This window comes from Mytilus californianus, unplaced genomic scaffold, assembly GCF_021869535.1.
Source record: "Mytilus californianus isolate M0D057914Y unplaced genomic scaffold, xbMytCali1.0.p SCAF_3, whole genome shotgun sequence".
NCBI lineage: Eukaryota > Metazoa > Mollusca > Bivalvia > Mytilida > Mytilidae > Mytilus > Mytilus californianus.
Window position 1 is genome coordinate 36,732,678 of NW_026262679.1, and position 24,714 is coordinate 36,757,391.

A 24,714-nucleotide genomic window follows, 5' to 3' on the forward strand; every position below is an offset into this window, starting at 1 on the left:
CTTAGGAGGTCCAAAAATGGAGGTAAGGGTAGTATAGAATTTCAGTATAAGTTTAAACTCTTAGAAGTTCAGGGCATATAAATGTTGAAAATATGCCGTACAGCCCTATATTTTGACCTTTGAATAAAATAGTAGTGCATATAAACTTTCCTTTCTAGGATATTATTTTTCACGAAACTTCATAGTAAAAGTGTCACAGTTTTAGCCGCAAAGGGAGTTCCTATGGGAAATTGCATTGTCTATATTTACAGAATTGCAACCTATAGGTGACAAGATTCCTTTTGTGTAAATTTCTGTAGAACAACCTCAATTTCTAAAACATACAGCAAATAAAAAACAGTAAGAAAGAAAGTATTGCCCGTAACTATTATCGAAAATAATTTTAGTACCCATACTCCTTGTATTCTTCACCTGCAAAACAACTTATATCATTTCTAAATGGTATATTTTACATCATTAACCGAATCAAAACGTTAAAAATAGTTCAAGATTTTAAAGGTCGTAATAACCGCTGCTGGTTTTGTGTAAAAAAAAATGTGCCAGTAGAGGGTGTCTCCTCTTATATATTTTTTCGTGTTCTCTTCTAACGAATGCATAGACATTGGGTGTTCGTTTTGTATTTTTTAATGTGAATCATCGCACAGAGAAGTACTATTATCGACAAGATCCTTTTAAGTTAAATTACAAAAATGAATTTCGAACACTCGGAGAACATATTGTTTCATCAGTTTATTCTCTATAATTTATTTATGAATATTTCATGACCAGGTCTGTGGTATCTGTTTAGTGAAATTCAAATCCCTAGCTTCTGTTAAATCCGGAAAAGTCAGACTTCAAATAAAAAATACTGGTCCCTCAGGCTTTAAAATTTCAAGCTGGATACAGATGGTGCATGCATGGCTAAAAATACCAAAATAGTATCAAAAACATTCAGTAACTTTCATTTTTTTCAATAAATGATTAAAAACTTATGTGTTATACTTGTACACGAGTATGAATAAGCCAAATATAGTAGTCTAGTCTATATTTAGTAAGACCTTATATAGTATTATGAATTAGGTCATTAATTTTCTCAATTGAATTATTTCACATTTTTTATTTCGGGGCCTTCTATAGGCGACTAGTGGTATTGCTTTTCTCATCGTTGAAGGCCGTACTGTTGTCTGCAATGTTGCTGACATCCACTTCTTTTCAACTTTGGTTTATTGTTGTCTCATTGGCAGTTATACCACATTCCCTTATTTTTATATTATAAGTATGAAATATTGGTCACTGAACTAAATGACATGCAATTAATTAATCGTAAATTCAGTTTTAAAATAACTTTACTTAAAATTTAAATTAAATATTTCGTCTCTTAACTATGTGAAGCCGACTGAAAGTGTCCGTCAATAATGCACCACATAATGTTTAATGACATGATTTCATTCTAAAATGTTTGTAAAATATTTTTCCTGCGGTGTTCACACAAATAAAACAGTCGAAGTTCACGAAATACATGTTTGTAAAAAATGGAATTAACCCTTTCCTCTTTCATGGCAGGAACTCAGCTAGCAATAATAAAGAACACTTTGAAACATCAAAAGGAGTAAAAAACATGGTTAAATTTCAATTGTCGAAAACTAATAAATACGAAATTTTGTTTATCAAATAAAAGTCAAGAATTTGTCGCTTATCAGTCAAACACCATTTGGATAAAAGGAATTCAATTTAAATAAGAAAATGTGGGCATTGGCAGTGTGTATTTTTTCGAGAATGTTAGGGAATTTCTGTTGAGTTCCATGTTTAAAATTAGTGTTTTTCTAAATTTTCATAACTCCAAATCTCAATATTTTCTTTTAATATTTAGCGAGTCCTAACTGTGCTTTCTCTTGGGCCATGATTCTGTCATGGGTGGACCGATTTCCCGTTTCGGACTGAGAGTGTAAACACATAAACATTACTATTCGAACATACGTTATGTGCGAAACTTTCTAAAGTATTTTTCAACACACAGTCTGACATATATGTCGGATATGCGGTCAATAAATTGTTTTATATTATGTTAGTCTGGTAAGTTACAATGCCAAAAAAAGGGCGGCACGGTCTTGTTGTTCAATTATCTTGTGTTAATTTCCAGCTCTTATGTCGATCTTTAAATCGTCAGCATCAGTGTCATGTGCGTGCATGCAAATATAAAAACCAACGTTGTCGTTTGCCGCTGGAAGACGAGTTTTTTTTCAAAGAAAGAAAACTAAATTTACTTGTGCCATAATTATAACGTCACAATGACGTCATGGATACTACGTCATTGCTTCAAAATACACTTAGATGACCGATGGTCAACAATGTTATAAAGCATTAATTATTTAGTGTAGTATAGGTTGCAAAGTTTTGATTTATAATATATACTTATTGTAATATTGCTGAAACGACATATATGTCGCCTTGGCATCAAACCCCCAAACGACTTATATGTCGCTTTGGCATCAACACTGAAACGACATATATGTCGCGTTGGCATTAAGAGGGTTAATGAAGACTTAATGACCCATTAGGCTAATGCAACGTTCGTACAACCGGCTGCAGGAGAGCTATTGCCATCACTTGGCATCAGTCATCATCATCATCATCATCATAAACTTATTCAAAGATCTTCTCTGAAACTGCCAAATTTACCACTTTCAACCAAACTTGGGTTGAATGATTCTTTTGGTATCTGGTATAAATTTTGTGTTTTTTTTTATTCCAGTCAGTCAACAAACATGGCTACCATGGCTTAAAATAGAAAATAGGGGTAACAAGCAGTTTTTGGCTTATATAAATATCTTAAAAACCAAAGCAGTAATAGCAAAACTGACATTTGGTAAGAGTGATCAACAGTTCAATATTTATTTGCGAGGAAATTGGCAGACGTATCAGACACCCTATTTGGAATTAACTGTTGCCCCTGAAATAATATTTTTTTATGAAATTTCTCAGTTTTTGGTTGTTATCTTGAAAACTATTAAAGATAAAGAGTAATTTTAAACAGCAAAAAAGTTCAGCATAGTGAGATCTACAAGTAAGTCTCAGAATGGAGTTGGTAAATTGATTCCCTATAGGAGTTATTTTCCTTGAAAGATTATTTTTTTATAAAATATATAAGTTTTTTTCTTTCAAATAGATACTAACATGACTAAGATAAACAGAAATTCAAGCAGCAAAAATATTCTGCAAAATAAGCTACAAATAAGTCAACATTACCGAAATTGTCAGTTGATCACTTATAGGAGTTATTGCCCTTGAAAGATGATTTTTACTGATTTTTTTTGTTTGTCGCAGAAATCATGATAGATGGGGAGAATCTTGAAAGGCATGTTTGAACACGCATTAATATACATTAAACAGTAAAATAATCATTGATGCAAGATCTACACAATAAATCCAGGTGAACAATTCAATCTCTTAGGAGCCTCTTGTTTATACGACTGTGTTTACTATCATTTAAATTAATACTTATTAACTGTGGGTAATTTTTAGAAAATTAAAGAAAATTATAATCTTTGCAATATTCTACGAAGCTTTAAGCATTGCTGGAAAACTGTGGCAAAAGTTCAGTTGTTGAACCGTGCATCCTATTTGCAAAACTTAATAAAAACTACTCAAATTTACCAACCATCAGTTATAACATGTAAATAATTCACTTAATTCAAATAAACACACATTCATTTTGTGCAAAAATTTCTGTATTAAACATTGTATACATAACAAATAGCTGAGAGGGTGATAGAACATATTGTTACCCAGAGAAAACATTGTCAACTGAGGCGAAGCCGAGGTTCACAATGTTCTTCCAAGGAGTACCAATCTGCTCTATCACCCTCTCAGCTATGTGTTATTTAATTTATTGTACTGAATGTTCTATCATTATTGTCTTTTACTATTACATTTTGAATTGAAAGTACTTAACTATGACGTCATATACATAACAACGTTACAGTTATTAGAAAAACAACAGAATTGCAGCAAGATATATTTTTCTTATTTTGACAGTGTATGAAAAAAGTTTTGAGGCAAAAATGTAGAATTTGAGCATTCAATATGTCTTTAATTTATTGATGTAACTTCAATTCATTGTCCTTTGAATTATTGATTTTTGATTGGTCTGCAAGAAAGGGCGACATTCAAAAAATTGTCTCCCGCTGAGCCATGGGATAGAGTAAATTATCTCCCTCGTATTACCCAATCAAAATCTGGCATTTTAACATGAAGTATAATGAGTTATTTTTATTCACCTGTTTCATTTGGGACTTGGTAAATTTACACTCTCTTTTTAACAAGTTTGACTCATTTGAGTGTGTTTATGTAAGAGGCTTTGTACATGTCCTTACACAAAACTAATTGCCAAAACATGTTTTCAAGCTGCAATTAAACATGATCAACTAGTGTAAAATTTAAACCCCTTGCTAGAGATAGGTTGTTACAAACTATAACCCAGACATTTCATTCTAGACCATTACATCTGTACTCTATATATATATGTACTGTATTTGAGTGGTGAACAGCAGCTAGAACTTTATCAACTGTATTTTGTGAACATATTTTTTAGGTTGATGAAATGAAGGTTAATCAGAAGAAAGCAAATTCAAAAGGGAAGGATATTGTTAAACCTACACCTGGTACTCAAACTATAACTTCCATGTTCAAGAAACAAATAGCTTCATCCATGGAAAAGACAAGTAAGTTTACCATGACACACAGGAGAAGGTATGAATGGTTAGAATGATAGCAAATTGCGTAGTTAGCTCCCCCTAATTGTTAATTTCTAGTGGATAACAACCAAATTATATCTTGAAATTCCAGAACAGAAAAGGGAAACAAATGTTATATTCTGCACTATTGTATATTTTGAACTTGAAATAATGTAAACTTGAGTGGGTTTTTGTTTGTCATGTTTTCACCTCTGTCTGATTTTTAGGCAGATTGGCACTTAAAGTAAAACTTCAGTCAAATTTTATAAAACATGTTATTTGTTAACTGTGGAATGATGTACATTTTAATTTCATAGATATTGATAGGTCAATGAAGTTACTGTTTTGATGAGTTTTCTGATCCTATTATTTCAAATCAATGGAAAATTTGTACATTTGTATTTCGCTATAACTTACAGTTCATATTCTACCTATATCCACAAATTGATAGAATCTATCATCCTATTAATATGAATTAGTCCACTTTTTTAATTGAAATACATATCCAGGAATTTTGTATGAATAAAAGGAGATGTTAAGTATATGCAACACAAAACATCAAGAGGTCAACGTATGGACATAAACAATAGACAGGTATCCATACAGTGTGTCATGCTCAAAATCCCCAAAGTCTAAAAAAGTGTGATTAAATTAAATAAAGACTATATTTGAGTATAAATTATGAATGTTTTCAGATTGCAGTCCAGCAAAGACATCAAGCAGTGATGATGATGTTATGATTGTCAAAGTAGAAACAGAATCTTCATATTTCCAGAAAGGCTCTTGTGATGGATGCGAGGGAAATAGAGTTCAGACAAGACGTAGATTAAGTCTTAAGAAATCTGCCAGTGCTGGAAGTTCAACATCTCATACAAAAACAGATGTTAAGTATTCAGGGAAAGTATCTGGAAATACGGGTTCAGCAGACATACCTTCTTTGACTGAACCTGATTGTTTAGATAAAATTTCAGATAAAAGTAAAACAGATGGAAGCGTTTGTAAATTGAACTCCAAAAAGTCGAACACTGTCAGTTCATCTGAAGATAAAGATATTGTTACAGGAGAGGATGGAGATGGCTTGGGAGAAGTAACAGATGATATTGTAAATGAATCATCTCAAAAGGAAAACCAAAACACTTCTGACAGCTCTAGAAAAACAAAAAGAATGTTAAATCTCAGGAAAAGAAAATCTGATACTTTTTTGGAAGAAGAATCTAGTAAAATGAGTAAAACTGAAAAGGAAGGAGAAAATTCTCATATGGACAAATCACATGATCAACATTCATGTTCTCATGACAAACATAATTATGAAAATCAAGTTTTAGATGATGGTATTAAAATCAAAATAACTGCTGAATCTGGTGGTCAGGGAGAGTGTTCTTTAGAAAATAAAGATCCCTCAGGTAGAAGAGACATCAAGACAGAAAATGGTCACATGTTGAACACACAGCCATTTCAATCAATGAAAGAAGAGCCTTGTACTTCTAAATCTCCAAATTATAAATTGGTCAAATCAAATTCTTCTGAATCAAGTGTTGTTGATGAAAGTTCTCAACAAAATGAAGATATAGACATTGATGAAGATAAGAGTTCAGAATTTAGGACGCCATACTATTTAGAGAATTTTAGAACTGTGCTATCAACTGTTTTTGAAGATGAAAATAATATTAAGTTGTATGATAGGGAGGATATGGATGTTATTTCAACATTTAATGAATTATCTGGTAAAAATTATTTATTTTGAAGTTTCTCTAAATCTTTTGTCTGATCCCATAGTTTATTTTAAATGTATCCCAGGCTCTTCATTGGTGAAAATTGAATAAAGTCTTCACATTACTTTGCATGGTAAAAGTCAACTATGTTTAAGGTTGTACATATAGAGCAAATTTTATAACTTCAGAGAACATCATTTTTTTCCTCATTTTGTGCACACATGTTTATACACTGCTTTTCATGGATAACCATGTATTTCACCACTATTTATAGCAATTTTTATTTATAATATTAAAAATAATTGTTAACATTTAAGTAGATTGGAGACATAGTGTTTCCTATTGCATGAAGTGATAGAATCTACACATGTCAATTATGAAAAAAATATGATTTTAAAAAGAGAGGCTTAAGATACCAAAGGGATAAATATTTATTCAAACTCATAAGTCAAAAACAAACTGACAATGCTGTGGCACAAACCCAAAAACAAACTGACAATACTGTGGCACAAACCCAAAAACAAAAACAAACTGACAATGCTGTGGCACAAACCGAAAAACAAAAACAAACTGACAATGCTGTGGCACAAACCCAAAAACAAACTGACAATGCTGTGGCACAAACAGAAAAACAAAAACAAACTGACAATGCTGTGGCACAAACCGAAAAACGAAAACAAACTGACAATGCTGTGGCACAAAGGGAAAAACAAAAAACAAACTGACAATGCTGTGGCACAAACCGAAAAACAAAAACAAACTGACATTGCTGTGGCACAAACCGAAAAACAATTAAAAAGACAAACAACAGTATACCAAACACAACTTAGAAAACTAAAGACGGAGCAAAACGTACCCAACCTAAATCTGGGATGATCCTAGGTGCTCCAGAATGGTAAGCAGATCCTGCTTCACATGTGGCACCCATTGTGTTGCTTGTTTAAGTACAAACCCGGTGATAAGTCAAAATCAGTAGGTCATAATTGAGGAAAAGATGGTTAAATCAGTCTTCACCTTTTGTAAACAATTAGGATTTCTTTTTTTCTTTAAATATTCTATAACTGAAAATGCTATAATATAGTGTTATGCAAATTATGTACATCTGAACCCTGTATTGTGTTATAGTTAATATATGCTTAGCCACCAGTGGCAAATGTCTTATGCATATTTAGGACAATTATAAATCAGAATAATGATTTTGGAAACATCAAATATAACCACTACATATATTAGTTCTAGAAACTTCAAGGAAAGAGGAAATGTAATTGAAGAAACAAATACAGATAGGCAATAGTTTAAATGATTACTGGTAATGTAAAGTCTTCAATTTAAAAAAAAGCAGGTCTTCATTTTAAAGCACTTTTTAGAATGAATATGTCAGTATTTTTTTTTTTCATTCACATAACTTGAAAATATTTCAGAACTGTCATAATACTTGGTTTAGGATTATCTCTGTCAATAGTAATAAAACAACTTTGGAAAATAAAATAAAAGGCTCATATATTTATCTGATATTTGCAGTTGTAATACATGTACTGCAATATTTAAAGAAGAAACAGTTATAAGCAACTCGGATGTTAATTATTTACTTTCCTTCACAGAAACGGCACAGAAGTTGTACTTGAGATTATTCTGTAGAAAGTGGGTATGGCTACCTCTAAGTAAGATTAAATATCCCAGGATAGCAGAGGATTTAGAGCCTGTTGTTGAAGAACTTGTAAAGACAAAGATGTTAACTGAAGGTAATCAGGCTGATTTAATAGTTATACTTGACTTAAATTTACAGAAATGTCATTGTCTAATAATTTATTTTAAAGAAACAACATATTTAAACACACCTCAAACACCAGGCTGTCACAGTTATAAATTTTGTAAATAAAAGTTCAAATTAAAATAAAAAGTGACATTTGACTAATGTCAATGAGACACAAACCCATCTGCAAAGGCAATCATAAAAGGAACCCCTTGAAATTATCAAATGGCCTGTATAAAGTTAAAAGATGCTATCATCATTTGGTAATTTTAAGTGAAAAAACTGACTCAAATATGAAGACATAATGACTAATGCTATCTGTAAGAAATTTTACAGAGGAAAAACAATGTTATTAAACTGTTCTATTTTTTCACAGATAAAGAATTAAAAGATCTGAAGATAGCTTTGAAGTTATTATCAGGAGGTGACACAAAGACTTTAGCAAAATTGTATCACATGAATACTGCCAGTCAGAATAAAGTTGATATTACAGACCTTCTGATTAAAAAGACAAAACAGAATACAATAGGTTCTATGTTCAAAGTCGCAGGAAATTCTCCTGAAACTCTTATGTTGAATAGGTAATTCTAAAATGTAATGTTATTCATATTTTCATACAAAAGGGATATTTAAAGCATTGTGTATCACATATCAGATTTCCCTGATTAGATGTTTTGATAGCTTCACATCTAAAAGTTAATATTTAATCTATAATTCACTACTCAGAGGTGTCTAGTAGCATATTATGATACATTTATGAAAAAGGGAGAGTTGGGGTAAACATCAACGAGACAATAACCCAGAACATAAATAATCAAATTTATGTGTATTATTGCTGTATTTTTCCAGAAGGATTTGTTTTCACAATACCGATTGGCTAAAAATCTTTTTCGTGTTGAAGTTTGAATTCTCTTTTTCAAACTGATGAACTAGTTAAAAATTTCAGTCAACTGCTACAGGATAGTTTTTATTCGTATATATCTGTATCAGTGTAATTAAAAAATTTGCACAATCCAATTCAAATGTTTGACTTTTTATTTCAAAATAATTTTAAAAAACTGTGCAATATTTGTTTTGTTCAGAATACAAAGAAACAATCTAATGATCACTTAAACAATGTTTAGAACTTATTGATGAGGGTTGGTCCATTAAATCATACATGGTACCCAGGGATGACACTTTCAACTTTGGGGTAACTACCCATAGAGGCAATTTTAGAATATCGCTTATATTACAAAGTACAAGAAAGCATGTGACATAAACAAATTGGTGAAAAAAACCCATCTTTATCTAAAGGTAATATTGTTAACATTGTGTACCCCAAAATGTTATTCTGCAGAGCATTTAAGCCAAACCGAAGAGAAACTTTTCATGCATAATTAATATTATTAAAAAAACCAGTAAATAATACATGATCATTTTTCCCATTTTCTTTCAGAGCCAAGAAGTTGTTGGGCACGTGTATATGTGTAGCAGAGGAACCAAGGAAGGTATTTGCAAGGACATTGATGCTGTTTTCTTTGACAGATACTGTATTGGACGAGGACAGCTCAGGACAGTCACTTCAATTGTATGTATTTTGTTGATACTAACCACACCAATTAAATTTACAAAACATTTTACCTTGAACATGTGTGCCAATGAATGAACCATGGGGTTTCACCACCATGTACAATATGAAGTTCACCACAAGTTAAAATGTGATATAGATAAATACTAAAGAAATAATAAGTATTTGATAGGAAAAAGTGTAAGGATATGCAGAATGACTCATTATTCCAACACATGAACCAAAATTAAAGTGCAATAAATTTGAAATTGGGGATCAGGACACCATTTCTCATAAGACTTTTAAGGCTTATCTTTATGAAAAAAGGATATCAATTAATATAAAAATAAGATGTGATATGATTGCCAATGAGAAAACTTTCCACCAGAAACCAAATGATGTAGAAATAAGCAACTATAGGTCACCATACGGCCTTCAACAATGAGCAAAACCCAAACCGTATAGCAAGCTATAAAAGGCCCTAACAGATCAAATGTAAAACAATTCAGACGAGGTAATGAATGTCCTGATTTGATACAAAACAATAAACGAAAAACAAATATGATATACAGCAAAATGACAACCACTAAAATACAGGCTCCTGACTTGGGACATTATTTGAAGTATATTCATTTTTCCTGTTGTTTTCATTGAATGAGAATGAAATGTATTTATATCCTTGGAAAAATAAGATATTGTGAAAGAAAGATAGATAAGTGTTGTGCATTAGTAATGATAATAAGGAAAATGGTAAGTATTGTACAATTTAAATCATAAATAAGCATGCTATTTCAATATTGCCAATTGGTGTTTTTAATTTGCTGTTTTCTAATAAAAGCTATGGTAAGTATATGTCATTTACATTTTTGCTGCTAATTAGTTTAAGGTCTGAAATCTGTATCATTCACTTCTTTTACTTTCACTGCTGGACTATCAATTCTCCTTTGTACCATCTTCCAGGAAGCCATTGCTTCAGTATTACCTTGCATGATTCAATATATTAACCTGAGATTGTTGATAGTCAGTTTCTAAATTATGTGTTTCTTAATGAAGCAGTAATCAGTCTAAGTAATGTAATAATGTTCAAAAACTAAGGTTGTGACTCACTCAGGCCATGTTGACCAAAGACAGTATTGGCTGTTTTGTTTATGCCCTTATTGATATGGATGATACTGAATGACATGTATTCGTCCATCCAGAGTTTTGATCCTGAGTGTACTTGATTAATTTTTATTCCATAAATAAATGTTTTATACACTAAAATTTATTAAATATGGTTATTTTTTTTTTTACATATTGTGAAACATTTGTTGTGATAAGCCCATTTGTATGTTATTATTTTGTAGTAATTGAATTAATTACAGGTTTCAGATGTTAAGAGTAAATATTGGGCAAGTGACTTACCCTAAATTCACAGTCAACAAACAGACAAAGATCTTTCTCGATAGAGATGCTTTGCTGAGGTATTTTTATTAAGATTACAATAATTATAAAAAATCAAATCTTGTTGAGACATTTGCAGCACCCAAAGCCTTAGATGCATACATCTCAAGCACATTAAAAAATAAAGGGCAATATGCGAACAAAATATATTCAATCTTTTCACCAAATTCATCCCATTAACACTGCCAAGACAAATTTAAAATTCCTTAAAAAAGATTTATACCCTCTGCCCATCATACTAAGTAATTTAGCAGTTTGAACCATATCAGTCAAGGTATGCATGAGTTAATGTACATTTTGCATCACAGGAAATCATAAAGATGCATATTTTGTACTGAATAACATCATGTAAATATAAGTTTAATACTTTGGATAATTGGTTATAAATATTTCACAATATTTTCCATCAGGAACAAATATTCTTTGCTGTATACAATTAACAATGCAGTATTTTCATAGTTGGAAAAGAATTTCTTTTATTTTTGATCCAATGAAACAAAGGATATAGAGGAACTACTACAACTAGGCATTGACAAAATTAATTAGATTAAAAAAGTATGCAGACCCTTAGATTACCACCATTCCTAATTATATGGTTAAGGCATCACAGCATGTTAAGTTGGAAGAGCAGACAGATAGAAAACAGAATACTGTAATAAATCTGACTGCATAAAAAGTAAAATAACAAAAATACCAAACTCCAAGGAAAATTCAAAACCAAAAGTCCTTTGTCAAATGGCAAAATCAAAAGCTCGATCACATCAAACGAATGGAAAACATTTTCCTGACTTGGTATAGGAATTTCTTTATGTAGAAAATGACGATTCATTAAATCTGCTAGGTCTGGAGCATTATTAAAGTTTGTGGAGTATGCTCAAAACATCCGCATTGATGTTTTTTCGTCTTGAAAAAAAAATTATTCGTGACCCCTAGTTCTAATTGATAAGAGGAAAATATGATGTTCTAAACTTCAGAGTAAAGCTCTCTAATTGAAAAGTTCAAATAAAGTGGAAAACCAGAACTTCAATGGTGGCTAATGACTTTTATATTCCTGACTCAGAAACTTTACAAGATAATTAATGGGATAAACTAGATGTTATGGTGACAAGTCTCCTTTATAAATATATAAAACAATCATTTATGGTTTGAATTTACATTTTTGTTTGCAGATTTTGTGAAGCTTCTCTACTTGAATTTGGCATCCTCACTAAAATAGAAAGGAACAAATATGCAGATGCATTTGCTATTTACGAAGAAGCTGTTAGACAGTATGATAATTTAACTAAAAACAAGCACATTTTAAAGTGAGTAAAACCTATTCAAGGTGAAATATAGCTTTTTTATATCTGTAAATCCTTTGAAAACCTTGCTTTATGTCCTATATACCAAGTCATGATAATAAAACTACCACTCCAGTATAGTATGATAATCCTGAAAGCCCACCTAATAACCAAATTAATGACTCGGGAGATATTGTGATCGCTAATCACTTTTTACCTGTGTTCTTCACACTTGATAGTAGTGATCAAGCTCAGAACTAATATTTTAAAGAAATTCTATTCCATTACAGCTTACTTCTTATCTAAGAATTTTTCAATAAAGACCATCGGCAATTCTGATTTAAAAATTAAAACTTTTAGTAAATGTGCATTGAAAAAAAGTAAATTTTTTCACGAGTCAAACATTTGCTTTATTTACTATGTAATACCCATGCTTGAAATTGTCTTTACCAGATTAGACACTTAATCATAAAATGCAAAATGATTTATACTAAATTAAAGTAAAATAATTGTCAGTCATATTCAAGCACTTTTACAGGTAACAAAATTAAAAATACAATGTTTTTTTGTCTTTTGATAAACAGAACGAATCCCATAAATGAATTCCAGAATTAATTGTAATTTAGTATTAACTTTAAACTTCCTGTTCTTATTTTGTGTTCAAAATTGAAAGAAGTATTGGCTACTCCTAAGAAATTTATCATTTGAGTCATTAAAATAATTTTAATTTTAAACTTTTGCATTCCTTAAATCGTTATTGAAAGTTTTGGAATCACGATAAGAAACTTCATGAAGTAAATGCGATGAAACCAGCCAAAACAAGTTCATTGATGCCATGAATCAAGTGTGAATAATTTCGACAGTTTGAAAAAAAGACCCAAACTTTCGATCATCTCAAAATGACAGAAATTGTGTGAAAAAATTTCCAGAACCATGGTTTATGTATATTTGTTCATTATAAATATGCAAATGATGCTTTGGCTTTTATTTTTTTTCAGATTCTTGGCTAGTTTATGTCATTCTTTCCCACTGAAAACTCTGAAGTGATTTATTTTCATGTTTTTCTTGTCTCTGAATCTGATTTTTCGTTAATTTGATCATAATTGCGAAATAAGGGGGAAAAAATTACAAAAAATTTTCAACTTTGCAGTTGATATTTTCTTTAAATTCTATTCATAGAACTCACAAAACATTTGATATTAAGATATTTTACTTTTTATATAGATTTGATAAAAAGTTACCTGTGTTTTTACGACCATACACTGCATGTGGGGTCTACACAAGGGTCTTTAACCAGGGAGTAGAGATCTTACAACGCAGAAAAGATTACCCAGCAGCTGTAGATCTGCTGAAGAAACTACTATCACAGGGTTGTTATTGTCAACATTATAGAGGTCATTGGTGGGAGAGACTAGCATTGAACTATGACATTCATCTTAAAAAACAAGATATGGTATATACATTTTGTTATATTCTTTCTTTTCCATAATAAAGAATATCACAGTTCAGTTACATGTATATTTTGAAATGTAGGATTTAATTATGTTCTTCTTAATAGTAACAAAACATTCTTCTACTGGGTTAAACATTAACTTTTTTAATGCGTTCTTCTTAAAATAAGTTACTTTGTCAATATTATCAGGACTGATTGATATGATGTTTTATTGTAGAAAGAGAAATAAATTAAGGTCGATTAGGATTTTTTTCCCGTTTTTGGGTAAAGATTGCATGAAATGCAATCAAAACCCTATGGTACTGACCAGGGCTTCCAACATATATTTGAGCCAGCCGGACATTTTTTGTCTTGTCTTATCCTGATTTCAATCCCTGTAGACTTAGTAACAAAAGGCAAGCATTTTAATCAGTTGGGCATCAAATGAACAATGATTAACACATAAATGATTTTAATTTAAACTTGACTTTTGATATAGATTCGATGTTCTGATGTAAACTGTTCAATTGACGGTGCATCATTGGAAGTGTGCATCATCAGCTTACTAATATCTGTCTTAGACTCTTTATTTGTGGAAAATTACGCTGTCAAAAACTTCGCTTTCGATTTTACTAAACACATTTTTCTAATACCGGATGTTGACTTGACAATGGTAAAACATGAACCAGAGACGGACATGTAAAATCTGTATACGTTTACAAAGCACGATTGAATTTAAGTAGCTCTTTTCACGTTATTTCTTCAGGAAAATACTCGAAATGAATGTTAGACATGTTAGATTAAGGTATTAAGGCTTAATGATGATTTTAGCATTTAAAAAAATATCGGATGCATAATTAAACCTCACACCTGTGCACATGCGCACACGCTTACTAGTTCAACAACGTGGTTCTGATGATTTTTTGTTTACAACCTTTACTGCTACCTTTTTTTATTTTCATCAAATTATGTTCAAACCGCTGAAATTAAAAAAAAACAAAAGTTTTTAAATAAATAGACCGATCAACGTCCGGTACAAAATCGTTTACCTGTTGCTTGAAAATTATGATCTTATCGTTTTAAATATGTTTTTTTCGATAGTCTTAATTTGTTTTGCTTAAAAGTAGTTAGATTTAAACCAGGAATGTTTTTAATTTTAATAAAAAAAAGTATCTTCCGAAAAGATCGATTGATGTCCAGTACAAATATTTTACCTGACACTGGTGATCACAGGTAAATCTCACCTGATAGACACTTAGTTAACATTGATTGTAATGAGAGGGGATTATAGTAGAGCTTTATAGATTACTGTCACTTTTATGACCGGAAAAGTGTGGCTGTTTAAGGCAAAAGGTCAAGTCAGATTGGTTCATTTTTCTGAATGCATGAATGTTAAAATGGCAAACCCACGTAGGATGTCCGTTTCATGCTTGGCCTAGTAGGACAATGTCCGGTAAACTAATATTTGTCCGGCAAATACGACTGTTTTAGAAGCCTTGGTACTGACTTGATATCTATATCTTCCAGGGTTTATCACTACCTTTGATAGTTCTAACAAAATAGTGCAGTTAAGTGATCATTATTTAGATCCTATCCAGTCAATGTCATGCAATTTATTGATGATATGTTATACTTTGATATTTTAGTTACAATAGGATTAATTACCATACTTGTCAAGCAAACATTTTTGAAAACGCTTTTTGGGTTACCGGTCCTTGGTATGGTGACATGAAAATTTGAACGAGAAAAAAAATGTAAAAAAGGTGTAAAACATCTAATTTTTGAGATATGTACATGCTGTAGAACTGTTTACAAGTGTAAATATATGTGAATATATATGTTTGAGATAACAATTTAGTAACAATTTAGTAGTTTGTGCCAATATATACCTGTGATTAATATTCAAGGACACAAGGACACGCAGACTGGACATGTAAACAAATATGAACGATACTCCAAATAAAGCAGGTTTGAAAAGGGAACTCTCATTTAGTCCATCTGATATTTCTCCTTCGCAAATACAAGTAGGTAAATCAGCAAAAACTATTCCAGATTCACCATCTCCAAATTCCTCCTTACAAGTCTCCGAGATGTCACAACCTACAATTATATCCGCTCAGGGCGAGACTGTGCTTCAGCTATCAGAAGTGGTACTGTCAGTAATAAACAACCCTCAGTTCGTCCAGGCAATAGTTCCCATGGTATTAGAAAGAGTGCTTCTAGATATAAAACCCATGGTCGAGCAAATTGTATCTGACAAAATTCAACCTTATATTGAAGCAATTGAACAAAATAAACAAGCCTTAACATCACAAAACACAACCATTAACGATCAACAAGATACGATCAACAAGTTGCAAACCAAAGTAACTGATCTTGGAAAAAGGGTTGAAGAGCAAGAGCAGTACTCAAGAAGAACAAGTCTTCGCTTCAACAACATCAAGATACCAACAAATGGCAATGGTAGAATAATAAAACCAATTAATACTGATTTTCTAGTTTTGCAGATCTGCAATGAGCAATTAGGTCTTGATATTAATTTAAAGGATCTTGGTAGAACACATCCAATAGGAAAGGTCAAGAACGGTAAAATGTCTGTTATAGTTCGTTTCCTGTCATATAGAACTCGTCAATTGGTATTCTCAAACAAAAAGAAACTAAAAAACAATGAAGATAAACTTTTCATTTCAGAAAACCTAACAAAATACCGCTATGGGCTCCTGAAACATTTGAATGTCCTACGGTTCACCGAAAAAATACATTCTTTTTGGACTCATGATGGTAAAATCATAGCTAAAGAAACACCAGAGTCGGATTATATCGTTATTTCGTGTAACCAGGATATAAGAGATCTAGGAGGTGAAATTTCCGATAAAGACGACGATTATTAAACTGTTTACCGCTACACGTGTATCCTTGTTTACAAACTCTATACTTGTTTACAAACTTGTCTTAAAATAGATACTAGTGAGCGTGTTCTCGACATATCAATTCTATTATTAATCTCAAATCGCTCAACCGGAAATTTTGATTTGTTCTTTAGTGAATTACCTGGGCTGTGTTGGAACTTCAGTAATTTAAAATTTTAAACGCTAAATTTTGTTGTGTCTGATCACAAATTTAAAGTTTTAGACCTTCTTAGTCAAATTAAAATTAATGTAGATATTCGAATTTTAATTACTATACAAATTTCAACAGGTACAAAAAATGTATAAATATATATATTCATTTATAGATTGATTTGATCTATAGTTAAAAAGCTTATTATAACCTTTTTTCCAATTTTGATATTTTCAAACATACATCGATTTACAGAACGCAAGTATTCCTTGTACATACACTGTTTTTTGTTTTATATGTTCATATGTTTTCATTCTTACCATTCGAAGTCAACAATTAAGTCATTTTTTCTTTGTTTAGTTTTTATACAGCCCTTTTTAAACATGTGTGTCAGATCAATTTTTGACAATGGGTAGTGACGCAATCACACATAGAATAACAACAGGGCTATTTTACGGCAAAATTAGTGGAGTACTTACAAGAAAAGCGATAAAAATACATGTCAATATATATGATGTATTTTGTTCATTTATACTATGGCTTTGTTGCTTAGTTAAAAACCAATTATCCATGCTGAAAAACATTTTATCATTCTTGTTTATTTGTCTGATATATGTAAATATGTTGATTTTGGCAGGAGATGTTGAATCAAATCCAGGCCCTGCGAATACAGTTGACATTTCAGACCAAAGTATATCAATTTTCCACTGTAATATACGCAGTTTGAGAAACAAACTGGATTATATTTCAAATGTTATAGAAGAATTCGATATCATATTTTTTTCAGAAACTCATCTGGCCCCTTTTATTACCAACGAAAAAATAGCACTCCCGGAATTTGAAACACCAATAAGGAAAGACAGGAACTCCGATGGAGGCGGAGTTATTATGTATTATAAAAGTAACATTAAAATAAAGCGGCGCCTGGATTTGGAGCATGATAGTGTAGAAATTATGTGGTTTGAGTTGAAAACAAAATTGCACGTGATATTGATAAACATTACTTATCGATCTGAGCGCTTTTCACCGTCCAATTTTTGGTCGCTATACGATATGATGTTGAAAAGGGCATTAGACGAAACTAATCATATTATTTGTTTGGGTGATCTAAATAAAAATTTTCTTCTCAACCTACCTAACTGTATCAGTGATATACTAAGTATAAATGGTCTATTTAATACAATTAACGACGCTACTCATTTTGATTCACGAACTGGTTCGTTGTCCTTATTAGACCCAATATTAATAACTGATTCCGTTCAATTTATTGACTCGGGTATTATACCTATCAATAGAGACATAAGTGATCATGAAGGTACTTACATAACAGTCAGAAGCGGGTTCAGTAACTCGAAGAGTTTCAAACGTACAATATGGGACTATAAAAGGGGGGATTATAATTTAATGAAACAGATGGTTTCTGAGGTCGAATGGAATAAATTACTGGATAATGATATTAACATCCATGAATCTTGCAATATATTTACGCACGAATTTTTAAAAGTGACTGAATTTTGCATTCCGAAAAAAGAAGTTATTATTCGATCTAATGATAAAATCTGGTTTAATTCAAATCTCCGTAAAGAAATAAGAAAACGAGACAGGTTTCGGAAAATATTTTCAAAAAATAAAAGCACTACAAACGAAAAGAAATTTAAAAACCAAAGGAATCGAGTGAATAATTTGAAGAAACAAATTAAACAAAACTTTTACGAAAATATTAATGAAAACTTAAATGAACTCAAGCAAACAAATAGTAGAGTATATTGGAAAATCATAAACTCCTTATTAAAAGAAGACAGATCTTCAAATGATATTCCACCGATGCAAAACCCAAGTAATAATTTTGAATTTTCTTATGATGCAAAAGAAAAAGTTGATATTCTAAATAGATATTTTTGTTCAATAGCTAGTCTAGATGAAGAAAACAAAAATTTGCCTGACTTCGATGATAGAGGTATTAACGTTTTGCCAGAAATTACTGTAACTTTAGAAGACGTTAAAGATATTATTTCTACTTTAGATCCAAATAAAGCTGTTGGTCCAGACAAAATCAGTAATAGAATGCTTATAACAGTAAAAAATGAAATTGCACTTCCCTTATGTATTCTTTTTAATAAATCGCTCTCTCAAAATATATTTCCTAAAGATTGGAAATTGGCATATGTAATTCCTTTATTTAAAAATGGAGATAAGTCAATGCCGTCTAATTATAGACCGGTATCACTTCTTTCTTGCGTGAGCAAGGTACTGGAAAAAATAATATATAAACATATGTTCAATCATTTAGTTTCTAATAAACTTTTGTATAAATTTCAGTCTGGTTTCATACCCGGCTGCTCTACTTTTCATCAACTAATTGAGATGTACCATTCTATCGTGTATGCTTTAGACAATAAATTTTATACAAGTTTAACTTTTGCTGATGTAAGCAAGGCATTCGATCGAGTTTGGATAAGGGGCCTACTTCACAAGTTAGAAAGATATGGTATAAAAGGCAATCTGTTAATATGGCTTGAAAGTTACTTAACAAATAGAACTCAGAGGGTAGTATTAAAAGAGGCGACTTCCGAATTAGGTAATCTTAAAGCTGGTGTTCCACAGGGTTCGGTACTGGGTCCTCTTTTATTTCTAATATTCATTAATGACATTGCAGATGATATGATTGGATTAAGTAGAATGTTTGCAGACGATACATCTATTGGACATACCGCTCCAGATGAAACTACTCTTCAATCTATGATAAATATCGATCTACAAAATATTAATTCCTGGGCAAATGATTGGCTAGTTAAATTCAATCCCAATAAAACTAATATCATGTTGTTTAGTAACAAAAATTCAAAAAATAACTTGATTTTTGATTTTGGCGGAGTTCAGGTAGATACAGTTACTAGTCACAAACATTTAGGTATATTTTTTAGCAGTGACTGTAAGTGGACCAAGCATATTGATTCTTTAATAGAAAAGGTATCAAAAAAATTAAATGTTCTTAGACGTTTGAAATTCCGACTAAAAAGGGAATATTTAGAAAAAATATATTTAACTTTTATTAGGCCCGTTCTAGAATATTCTTCTGAAGTTTGGGATAATTGCGGACAGTTAAATTCTGAAAGATTAGAAAAATTACAACTGGAAGCAGCACGTATTGTCACTGGTTTAACAAGCTATGCTAGCACTCAATCCCTTTATTTAGAGACGGGATGGGAAAAGTTAAAAATTAGACGGGAGGTTAAGAAATTAACTTTATTTTACAAAATTATGAAAGAGGACGCTCCAGAATACTTATTAGATTTAATACCCCCTTCAGTTGCAGAAACAAACAATTACAATCTACGAAACAGTCAAAATATATACCAAACCACTAGCAGACTGTCCCTTTATCAAGAATCATTTATTCCATCTAGTATTAAACTGTGGAATTCGCTCGATTTAAGCATTAGAAATGAACTGTCTTTAAATATGTTTAAATTAAAAATTAAACAGAAATATTATAAAAACAAATCACCCCCTACATATTTCACTATTGGCGATAGATATTTAAATGTTTTGCATGCAAGATTAAGAAACAAATGCAGTGCCCTTAACATGGATCTGTATCACGCAAATATTAAACCTAACGCAATGTGTCAATGTGGTTATTTATATGAAAATGCTCAACATTATTTCCGTTCATGTAAAAATTATACAGCTCAAAGGAATATCTTATTTTTGGAACTTAGAAAAGAAAATATACCTACTGACTTGGAAACTTTAATGTACGGTAATGATATGTTTAATATTAACATAAACACGCTAATTTTTACAAAAGTGCAGAATTATATCAAAGACACCAATCGCTTTTCATAGTGTATAGACATTATGGTTAAATATATAACAATAATAATGTAATTACTTTTGTTGACTTCGAATGAAATTGTTCATTTTTTCCAAAGACATGAATCATCAATTTGATTTTATATATAAAATCCTATCAGTTGACAACAACAATTTAATTTAATTGCTTTAAAATAATAACTTACCTTTTGAGTGAATATTTATTCCAAATCTAAAACAACCTACTAGGTCTATCATAAATAAATTTACGGTCAGCTCGACTTTTAGAAATCGATGAGCCATGTCGTTTAAATTCTTGTTAATTTCATGTCTCCATATTAATATTGTTTATGATGTTATTATTATGTATTTTATTTTGTTCGGTTATTTATTATTTGTATGTAATGGAGAAGACGTTCTAAGTTGCAAAACTTGTGTCTAATCCTATTGTCAATGTTTTTGGACAATAAAATATGTTTAAACTAACATTTTTATGCCCCGGCCGTAGCGGAGGGGGCATTAAGTTTTACCCTTGCCCGTCTGTTCATCCGTCTATGTACGTCCCAAAATTGGTTTCTGTTCTCTAACTTTAGTTTGCCTCAACCAAATTATATGAAACTTATAAACAATGCTTATTACCACAAAACACAGATCAAGTTTGAATTTTGGTGGCCTCACGTTTACTGTTCTAGAGTTATGTCCCTTTACAAATGAAATAAAAATTACCGAATTTTTAGTTTTTGTTCTCCGACTTAAGTTTGCCTCAACCAAATGTTATGAAACTTATACACAATGCTTATTACCACAAAACTCAGATCAAGTACAAATTTGGGTAGTGTCACTTTTACCGTTCTTGAGTAATTTCCATTTATAACGTAATATGCAAGTGGGGGCATGGTCTGTGTCCCATGGACACATTCCCCATTTATTTTCATTTCAAATTACATAAGTAATGCATGGCGTATGAATCTGTTATAAAAATAGGTTCAACTACAAATGTACAATTATGAACAAAAGAAGATTACTCCAACTTAAATTTTTAATTTGCCTAGCAAAATTCAATTCAATGTTTTATATAAAAATTCACAAGATTGCAAAATGAAAGCATTCTTTACCCTTCAGTGCTCACAAACACTTTGATTAACTTATATTTTTTACTTACCAATCGGGCAAGTATGCTGCAGCTTTTACATTCCGAGAATGAATTTTACTTGTCCCAAGCAATCCTTCAATTGCTACTATTTTCGTTGTTTTTTAATTTTTTTGTGGTTTGAAAAAAAAATTGTATTTCCATGGCAATTTTATTATTATGTCGTTTTGCAAAGTCAACATATCATCCTATAGAAAATTTATACTTCGTTGAACATTTTTAAAAGTATATTTCTGAATTATAATTAATATGAAGATTGATTTTTTTTTTATTGAAGGCACTGCAAGCAGTCCAGGATGGATTAAATGATATGTTATGTAAGACTGGAAGAAGACTGGCATTGTACCAAAGAGCAGAGAAGATTTGTACTACTGCTAAATCCAAATTTAAATCAAGAATGAAAGATTTCCATCATGAAAAATTGTTGGAACTACCAGTTGTAAGTTTAATTTATTAAAATTAAACAAAAAACAGATAATAAAAATGAATTATAAAAAACAATCATTTTACCAATATCCAATATTTTCATTTTTTTTTATTAAGTTTACCTTTCAACATCCAGTCATTAATCATATGTATAAAGATCGCTTATCAATGTATTGATTAGAAATAGTATTCTAGCTGTAGTTCATTAGTAAGTGTAAATAACACCAGTGTCTGTAAACAAATATTTTGAAATAATTAATATTCAACTTTTTAACCACCTAAAGTTTATGTAAATCATTTACATAGAAAGTAAGTAATCAATTACTATTTTGATGATTAAGATAAAGATCTTAATCTATATTTAGGCAACAATAGAGGGCCAAACATTATCAGACAATATTGAAGGACAGAAGTATAAGTTTATGATACAATACAGTCAGGGTAACAGTCAGACAGATACTGATGATATAGCATTCTGTTGTGTGGAAGAAGTAGTCCTAGATCACTACAAGCACAATGGGTTTCCTGATGGTATGTACCTATTTAAAACCAGTCATTTTTGGTGTACAAATTTTTACTGTACATGAAAAAAAACCCAAAATAACATAAAATTGTAAATCTAAAAACACTGCATTAAAAATTGTACTTATTTACTATTCTTCATTTGTAAAGTTGCAAGAAGGGTTTCAGATGCTTACTACAAAATCAGATCAGCTTTGAGAGTCAAGATATTAAGTGACATATGTGAGAGTAATGGATAAATTTGCATATAAAAGGGGCTTTGTATTTCTATTAAATTCACTACTCGAAAAAGTACAAACAAATGCATTGTATCTCCATTGCATTTGTATGAAAACTTGAAGGTTATATGGTATGTATTTTGTTTTGATATTTATAAGTGTACATGCTTAGGATTGTATGATATTTATTTTCTTTTGATATTTTTAGGTATGCATACTGAGGATTCTAGGATATCTGTTCTTTTTGATATTTCTAACATGCTAAAGGTTCTTTAATACCTTTATTTATATATTTCTAGGTATACATGCTGTGGGATTTGTGATATCTATTTTGTTATGATAATTGTAGGTATACATGCTGAAGATTCTCTGATATCTCTTTGTTTTGATATTTGTAGGTGTACATGCTGAAGGTTCTATGAGATCTATTTTGTTATGATATTTGTAGGTGTACATGCTGAAGGTTTTGTTTTCATATTTTTAGGTGTAAAGTCTGAAAGTTCTGTGATATCTATTTTGTTTTGATATTTCTAGGTATACATGCTGTAGATTTTGTGATATCTATTTTGTTATGATATTTGTAGGTTTAAAGGCTGAAGGTTCTGAGATATCTATTTTGTTATGATATTTCTAGGTATACATGTTGAAGGTTCTGTGATATCTATTTTGTTATGTTATTTGTAGGTGTAAAGTCTGAAGGTTCTGTGATATCTATTTTGTTTTGATATTTGTAGGTATACATGTTGAAGGTTCTGTGATATCTATTTTGCTATGATATTTGTAGGTATGCATACTGAGGGCCCTATGATATCTATTTTGTTTTGATATATGTAGGTATACATGCTGAAGGTTCTATGATATCTATTTTGTTTTGATATATGTAGGTATACATGCTGAAGGTTCTATGATATCTATTTTGTTTTGATATATGTAGGTATACATGCTGAAGGTTCTATGATATCTATTTTGTTTTGATATTTGTAGGTATACATGCTGAAGGTTCTGTGATATCTATTTTGTTTGGTCTTTTTTTCTGGGATATTATGTTCATGGATGTGCCAGATGTATTCCACAGTCCTTACCAGACACACCCATTAGATCTTCATAGAGAAGAGTTCTACTTCAACAGACAGAGGCATATAGATGATCGTCTTGATTTGATACAAAAGAGTTCTGAAGAGGTATGGAAACAATTTAGATTTAAGATTTATCATGTATTTGTTCACTCTTTTCTATAATATGGAATTTATTTTTGTTGAACAAGAATATTTTCTGTATATGAGTGTAATATCTTTTACTTAAGTATTTTTTATGCCTGCCATGAATGTACATGTGTATGTCAGGTTTTTGTAAAGTTTTGTGTTTTAAGTCCATTTTTAGCTCACCTGACCCAAAGGGTCAAGTGAGCTTTTCTCATCACTTGGCGTCCGTCGTCCGTCGTCCGTTGGCGTCGTCTTTGTCGTCCGTCGTCGTTAGCTTTTTACAAAAATCTTCTCCTCTGAAACCACTGGGCCAAATTTAACCAAACAATCATCATTAGGGTATCTAGTTTAAAAAATGTGTCCGATGACCCCGCCAACCAACCAAGATGGCCGCCATGGCTAAAAATAGAACATAGGGGTAAAATGTAGATTTTGGCTT

The 24,714-nt window shown here is 31.0% G+C and overlaps 1 protein-coding gene across 4 annotated transcripts in view; it reads left to right on the top strand.

The window, feature by feature from the left end:
• The window catches only part of LOC127734475 (fanconi-associated nuclease 1-like), a 33,625-nt gene that overhangs the window by 2,054 nt on the left and 6,857 nt on the right, over positions 1-24,714 (top strand). For 2 of the 4 annotated variants that reach the window (XM_052244363.1, XM_052244364.1), the window contains exons 2-12: positions 4,571-4,700; positions 5,408-6,436; positions 8,026-8,166; positions 8,554-8,758; positions 9,616-9,747; positions 11,091-11,189; positions 12,339-12,473; positions 13,674-13,902; positions 22,185-22,346; positions 22,699-22,864; positions 24,058-24,254. In XM_052244363.1, the coding sequence (XP_052100323.1) occupies positions 4,580-4,700; positions 5,408-6,436; positions 8,026-8,166; positions 8,554-8,758; positions 9,616-9,747; positions 11,091-11,189; positions 12,339-12,473; positions 13,674-13,902; positions 22,185-22,346; positions 22,699-22,864; positions 24,058-24,254 (2,616 nt within the window). In that variant the 5' untranslated portion in view covers positions 4,571-4,579. The other 2 variants (XM_052244365.1, XM_052244366.1) reach the window with 2 other exon arrangements.